This window comes from Octopus bimaculoides, chromosome 7 (genome assembly GCF_046866305.1).
Source record: "Octopus bimaculoides isolate indiv1 chromosome 7, ASM4686630v1, whole genome shotgun sequence".
Taxonomy (NCBI): Eukaryota; Metazoa; Mollusca; class Cephalopoda; order Octopoda; family Octopodidae; genus Octopus; species Octopus bimaculoides.
The window spans coordinates 98,054,399-98,062,414 of NC_142934.1; the positions used below are offsets into that span (position 1 = coordinate 98,054,399).

Consider the following 8,016-nt stretch of genomic DNA (forward strand, 5'->3'; position numbering starts at 1 on the left):
ATTCATATAAATAAGGTACATGGCTGCACCACCAGTTTGATATGTGGGCTATGTAATTAGCTATACTCTACTAACCCTAATAATGTTCCTAGGTGTACTATTAGGCGTAGTGAAAAATATAAGCATTCAAGCAATGCTAAAGTGTTTGAATGAGATGGAGTGGGATGAGAGAAAGAGAGATTGGGATGAGAGAAAGAGAGACCGGGATGAGAGAAAGAGAGACTGAGATGAGAGAAAGAGAGACTGGAATGAGAGAGTTTAAATTTTTATTTGGTTGAGTTTGTTTCTCATGTTTCTGGTAACAGTAAAATAAGTCCTGGATTTAGATTTGGGAAGGCCCTAGACTATATACACTTAGAGGTCCCTTGTTAAAAAAAAATTACACTGGGTCTTCCAAAAATTTAATTTAATTATTTTAAAGCCAGTATGGGTTGTCAGGCCCAAAGTTGTAGCTTGTTTAGTTTATGTATAAATTCAAGACTGGTATAGGTTATATGCTACAGTTAATTTACCTGTGGTATTTCTTCCCTACATTTGTTGTTTTGTGTTACACAATGGCTGTGAAGTTTAAATGCTAGACTTCTTTTTTATTACAAGCTGCATCAGGAGGAAAGATGTGCAGCCATAGCCTTTGCACATTGACTGAGACTAGTGAAATTGATGTCATTAATGCCCTGTTTAAACTGTTGCATCAGCAGGAAACATATGAGAAGCAAGAACATTCCAAAGAGCTGATGTTGTTGGGAGGAAGAACTGAGTATAATATTAGTAAAGAGCTTATGGCAGTAAAAGCTACAGAATCATTGGCACACTGGGCAAAATTTTTAGCAGCGTTTCATCTGTATTTATATTTTGAGTTCAAATTCCACCAAGGTTCACTTTACTTTTCATTCTTTTGGGGTGGATAAAATAAGTACCAGTAGGACACTGGAGTCAATGTAATCAACTTACACCCTCCCAAAAATTGCTGGCCTTGTGCGAAAATTTGAAACCGGTTTTAGTTCAGAGCTTGGTGGGGAGAGTTGTATATATAAGATGGGAGCCTGGTGGGGTAGAAGGGGCTAAGTTTGGAAGAGGTTGGTCTAGAGTGTGTAGTGGGAAGTTGGATGCAAAGTGGGGAGCAAAGGTGCAGCCTTTCTTCATGGGGAAACTGCTCACAAAGCCATTGTTGCTGAGAAGTGGAAAAAAAGATGATTCCACAAAGTCAGTTACAATTATTTTGGCAAGTGACTAAAAGGATCAGCTGCACTTTGGGAGGCAGGACAGCTTCAGAACTGTATGATGCACAAAGGCATCTTTTGCAGTCTTGATATTTGTCTGGTGAGACTTCCACTGCTAGCTAAACGCCATTAAACTTTGGGTGTTGGTTAGATTTTCAAAGCATTATAGGCCGTTTTTTATGCCTGAACTGGTTAAATAATTCTAAATTTGAATCTTATAACTACCATTGTGTTAAACCTAAGCTAAGTTTCAGCTCTGCTTGCTCCAGATTGGAACTGGAATCTGCAGAGAGTCAGTAAAATGGTATTAATATGTCCTTTATTACAACATCATTTTACTACCTCTACAGAACTTGCTTTTTTTATCCTCTGATTTTTGTTGGTGAAGAATAAAAGTTCATAATGATGTACTATCTTCTGTTTCTTCCTTACAGTGTAAAATTAATTACCTTGAACTCCTGTTAGTCTTATTGGTTTTCTTTTTTTTTTTTCTATTTTGTTGTTAAAAATCTTCTGGTTCCAATTTGACTGAATGATAAAAACAGGCTTCACTTCCTATTTCACAGTCGAGTGATTAGAATGAGTAAGGCCATCTGGTTATAAAAAAACAATTGCTTCAAGAAAAACAATAATATCTCACCCATGCCAGCAGGAAAAAATGGATGTAGAATAGTGAAATATAAGTTAATGATACATGGTGTTCCTGAGCAGACAGTTACCACAAGGGAGATAATCATTTCTTCATAATATTTGGTGGGATAGAAATTTGAATTTGAAATAAAGGAATTTTAAAAAAGATGCATAAAAAACAAATATTTCATTTCTTTTGTTCTTGTTATTGCATACTTAAAGTTTTTAAAATTTCATGTCAGTGGAAATTCTTGTACAACACTGTTTCATTCTTTTTAGAAGTCACCAGAATGACATAACCTGAGGTGTACTAGTTTAACATTTTATAAAGCAAGTCATTTCTTGTAGATGAAAAATAAGAAAGTCATGAATGTGTGTTTTGTTTCTTTTCCATTTTCTTTATAGAATGCTAGTACTTTAGCAATCAAGAGACAAGAGAAAGTTCTTAGTGTCTATATATAGGACAACTATTTCCAAAGAGTTTTGTCAAGTGTAGGTGTCTTATCATATCTAATATTTTAGTTTCAACTACAAGCAAAATTCACAACCATTCTGATATATTCTTTGAAGTAAAGATATTAGTTTCAAGCTGCTATTTCATAGTAGTAATCCCTCATTATGTAGAAGAGACACCTCTTCATAGACATAATGACTTGACTTTTATTCAATGGTTTAGTTGGATCATTTCAGCTTCATAACCAGAGTTTTATCAAACATGTCCCCTAGCAGACAAGAGAAAAAGTTATTTCTTCATAATATTTGGCAGTATATATAATATTCTATCCTTATTAAAATTTTATTCTTGGGAACATTTAATTCTTACCTAATTAATAGTCTTATTGAACTTGTAGTATAGCTAATCCTTATTATTTGCTTTATAGTAGAATAATCTTTAATCTATATAAAACTGATAATGAGTTTTATAGTTTAATCTATCTAAGTGACAGTGAGATAAATGAAATCACTATAATGTGATAGATAATATTTAATCCAAAGAAAATCATAGTGAGATAATCTTTATTCCTAATATAGTAGCAGTAAAATAATGTTTAATTACTTTAATGTGATGGTAACATAATCTTTAAACCATATGAAAATATAAAGAGGTAATCTTTAATCTCTATGAAGAAACATAATTTTTAATCCTTAAACATTGATAGTGAGATAATGTTTAATCTTTATGAAGTCATAGGAAGGCAATCTTTAATCTTTATAAAGTGGTGGTGAGATAATCTTTAATATTTACCAAGTCGAGATCCAATATTAATCCATCTGATGTCAAACCAAACCATTTCTGATAATCAACTGCTGAAGCTGGCAACAGAAATGTACCTGGAATGTAGGAAAAAAGCAATGCAGTCACATGATCCCATAAACCATCTTGTTAACTTATACAAAGCTGCAAGTACTGGCTTCCAGAATAGCCCTTTCCTTAGGAAGTAGTCAAATTAAAAAAAAAAAGAGTTAGTAAATAGGCACAGATGTGTCTATATTGTAAGAAGCTTGATTCCCAGCCATGTGGTTCTGGGTTCTGTCCCACCGTGTGTGATACCTCAAGCAAGTGTTTTCCACTATAGCTTCAGGCTGACAAAAGCCTTGTGAGTGAATTTGATAAATGGAAGACCCATCCTTGTATTCAAGGAGACCTGTCCTTCACAGCAGAAGTGTTATGGCTGAATCCCCTGGTGAAGAGGATTGGTCTGCAAGATCCCTGTGCAGGTGCCATGTAAAAAGCATACATGCCAGTACCACATAGGGCACTCATGCTGCTTCACATTAAAAGCACCCAGCACACAGTAAACTGGTTGGCATTAGAAAAGGCATCCAACCATGGAGACCAAGCCAAATCAGACTGGAACCTGGTGCAGGTCTCCAGCTCTGGTCAAACCAGCCAACCCATGCCAGCATGAACAATGGTCATTAAAGGATGATGATGATGATGATAGTATATATATATATATATATATATATATATATATATATATCATCATCGTTTAACATCCGCTTTCCATGCTAGCATGGGCTGGACGATTTGACTGAGGTCTGGTGAAACCAGATGGCTACACCAGGCTCCTATCTGATTTGGCAGAGTTTCTACAGCTGGATGCCCTTCCTAACGCCAACCACTCAAAGAGTGTAGTGGGTGCTTTTACGTGTCACCCGCACGAAGGCCAGTCAGGTGGTACTGGCAACGGCCACGCTCAAAATGGTGTATTTTATGTGCCACCCGCACAAGAGCCAGTCCATGGGCACTGGCAACGATCTCGCTTGAAAGTCCTTACACATGTCACGGGCAAAAGTGCCAGAAAGGCGACGCTGGGCACAGGTGCCATCTCGATTTCAGTTTCACTTGCCCCAATAAGTCTTCGCAAGCTGAGTTTTGTGTCCAATGAAGGAGATGACGTTGGCATGGGTACCAGTCGTCGATTTTAGTTCGATTTCAATTTCACTTGCCTCAAAAAGTCTTCACAAGCAGAGTTTAGTGTCCAATGAAGGAAAGGTACGCATAATATATATATATATATATATATATATATATATACATATATATATCACCGTTTGTTATCTCCCCCTTTTCTTAGCTCTCCTGAAAAAAGAATTTCTAACTTCCGGTCAGCCATTGTTATGATCAGCCATTATTATGATTGACCGTTGACTGGACACTATTCAATTTTTTTTCTCAGTGTTTTTCTCCTTGTCTCCGTATTCTTTCTGTTGAAGAGCGTAGCTCAAAACGTCAAAGACTTTCCGTATTCCCGAGCGTCATACTAATATATCCTTTTGTTATTTACACCACCTGTCCTCGTCTGTTGTTATTATTTGTATATTCTCCCATATATATATATATATATATATATATATATATATATATATATACACATACACACACACACATATGTGTGCGTGTATGTGTGTGTGTGTGCCTTTGTGTCTGTGTTTGCATTGCCAGGAATTGAACTCATGCCCTTACGACCAAGAGCTGAATACCCTAATCACTAAGCCATGTGCCTGTTATAGATACAGCTATTTTAAAATAACTGATAAAGAAATATTTTCTATTAAGTGTCACACACACACACACACACACACGCATGCGCACATGCACACACACACACACACACACACACACACATACCTTTTCAACTTTAACTTGTTGCGGTTATTGAACTGAGGCTAAGCTTGGGCATCACCTTGAAAGGGTTTAGTCAAACAAATCAACACCAATTTCTTTTTTCCTTTTTTTTTTTTTTTTGAAGTCTGGTACTTATTCTAGCAACATCTTTTGCCAAACTGCTAAGTAATGGGGACACAAACAAACCAACATTGGTTGTCAAGTGGTAGTGAGGGACAAAGAACACACACAAAGAACACACACAAAGAACACACAGACACACATGCATACATATAAGACAGGCTTCTGCACACTTTCTGCCTACCAGATTCACTCACAAGACATTGGTCTGCCCAGGGCTTATAGTAGAAGACAGACACTTGCCCAAGGTGTCACATGACAGGAGTGAACCCAGAATTACATGGTTGCAAAGTGAGCTTGTCATCCACACAGCAATACCAGCACCATAAATTCTTTATTGAGTTCTTTTTTTTTAAATGAGGAACCTACTGTTCACAGGGACAACAGGTTCAAGTTCAGCCACATATTTTTTTTCTCATATGAAAATAAAGGTGCAATCCAACATATAAGATTTCTTAAAGCATTGCTACCAGAGTTGTACCGTAGCAACATAAAACATTAAATTATGCCTTTGAATTCCTTCCATTATTAAGATTGTTTAAGGTATTTCCTTTATACATTATTCATTCAACACATTTTCAAGCATTTTAAATAATGTTATCACAATGTAAATGTGAAGAGACATGAACTGGTATTTTCTTATGAACAATTGTATGTTATTCTTTCTAGAGCACACTCACTTATTGACATAAAGATAAAAATAAGATAACTCTCAAGGCAGAAGAGGTGACAAGTGTATAACAAAGGAAATATAACAAAGAAAATAATCTTCAAAGATTTTCTCTCTTAAAATTGGAAATTTAATACTGTGAACTTTGAACCATCTCAAAAATCAAATACTTCAGAAAAAATAAAATTTCAAAAGAAATTACATATTTCATAGTTCCTTATAACCTTCAAACAATGTTATAGTTTTCAAAATAATTGTGGAATTTTCACAGATACTGCCCATATAATTTAATACAGTTATATATTTAAGAGATGAGGACTTATATACATTATTTACATTTGACGGATATTTGTTCTCATCTTGTTTGTTGTTAACACAACGTTTCGGCTGATATACCCTCCAGCCTTCATCAGGTGTCTTGGGGAAATTTCAAACCTGGATTCTCATTTGTATGGTATTTTTCGATGTTGTTGTTATTATTATTGTTGTTGTTGTTGTTGTTGTTGTTGCTGCTGCTGTTGCTGCTGCTGCTGCTGTTGTTGTTGTTGTTGTTGTTGTTGTTGTTGTTGTTGTTGTTGTTGTTATTATTATTATTATTATTCAGGTCACTGCCAGGAATCCAACTCGGAATATTGGGGTTAGTAGCCCACGCTCTTAACCCCAAGATTCCGAGTTCGATTCCAGGCAGTGACCTGAATAATAATAATAATCATCATCATCATCATCATCATCGTTTAACGTCCGCTTTCCATGCTAGCATGGGTTGGACAATTTGACTGAGGACTGGTGAAACCGGATGGCAACACCAGGCTCCAGTCTAATTTGGCAGAGTTTCTACAGCTGGATGCCCTTCCTAACGCCAACCACTCAGAGAGTGTAGTGGGTGCTTTTACGTGTCACCCGCACGAAAACGGCCACGCTCGAAATGGTCTCTTTTATGTGCCACCCGCACAAGCCAGTCCAGGGGCACTGGCAACGATCTCGCTCGAAAATCCTACGGGAGCCAGTCAGGCGGTACTGGCAATGGCCACGCTCAAAATGGTGCATCTCATGTGCCACCCGCACAAGAACCAGTCCAGGGGCACTGGCAACGATCTTACTTGGCTTGCCGGGTCTTCTCACGCACAGCACATTTCCAAAGGTCTCGGTCAGTAGTCATCGCCTCGGTGAGGCTCAATGTACGAAGGTCTTGCCTCACCACCTCAGCCCAGGTCTTCCTGGGCCTACCTCTTCCACGGGTTCCTTCAACTGTTAGGGTGTGGCACTTTTTCACGCAGCTATCCTCATCCATTCTCACCACATGTCCATACCAGCGCAATCGTCTCTCTTGCACACCACAACTGATGCTTCTAATGTTCAGCTTTTCTCTCAAGATACTTACACTCTGACGGGTATTCACATTGACATTACACATCCAACGGAGCATACTGGCTTCATTCCTTGCGAGCTTACGTAATAATAATAATAATAATAATAATAACAACACCAACAACAGCAACAACAACAACAACAACAATAACAATAACAACAACAACATTGAAAAATATCTTAGGGATGAGAACCCAGGTTCAAAATTTCCCCAAGACACCTGATGAAGGCTGGAGGGTATATCAGCCGAAATGTTGTGTTAACAGTAAACAAGATGAGGACAAATATCCGTCAAATGTAAATAATGTATATAATTTAATGTTGTACAGTAGTTTTATCCTTGTAAATTCTGAGTTCAAAGTATTAACCTCTTCTCTCAGAGCTTAATACACTAAATACCTGTCATCATCATCATCATCGTCATAATAATAAATACTGAAAGAAAGAAAGAAAGAAAGAAAGAAAGAAAGAAAGAAAGAAAGAAAGAAAGAAAGAAAGAAAGAAAGAAAGGTGAGACATAAAGTATTAAAGGCAGAAATAAAATTTGTTTCTTCTTACCACACAAGTAGATGAGGCCTGATCCATAAATGGTATTAAATTTTCCAGAAATGCTATCAGAAATATAACCGCCAATGATTGGCATCACATAACTCATACCTGCAATTAAATAATGAATTAATTAGAGGCACACCTAAGCAATATAAAATGAAATGTAAGTGTCCTATAAAATGAAATGTAAGTGTCCGATAAAATGAAATGTAAGTGTCCTATAAAGTGTCCTATAAAATGAAATGTAAGTGTCTTATAAAATGAAATGTAAGTGTCCTATAAAATGAAATGTAAGTGTCCTATAAAATGAAATGTAAGTGTCTTAT

At 36.6% G+C, this 8,016-nt stretch overlaps 1 protein-coding gene across 2 annotated transcripts in view; it reads right to left on the reverse strand.

Annotated features, from left to right (window-relative positions):
- The window catches only part of LOC106868850 (solute carrier family 15 member 4), a 57,322-nt gene that overhangs the window by 25,428 nt on the left and 23,878 nt on the right, over positions 1–8,016 (reverse strand). For both annotated transcript variants that reach the window (XM_014914291.3, XM_052969816.2), the window contains 2 exons: positions 7,700–7,798; positions 3,097–3,182 (listed from right to left, as the gene is read on the reverse strand). In XM_014914291.3, coding sequence (XP_014769777.1) covers positions 3,097–3,182; positions 7,700–7,798 — 185 coding nt within the window. The remainder of the gene's footprint in view (positions 1–3,096; positions 3,183–7,699; positions 7,799–8,016) is intronic.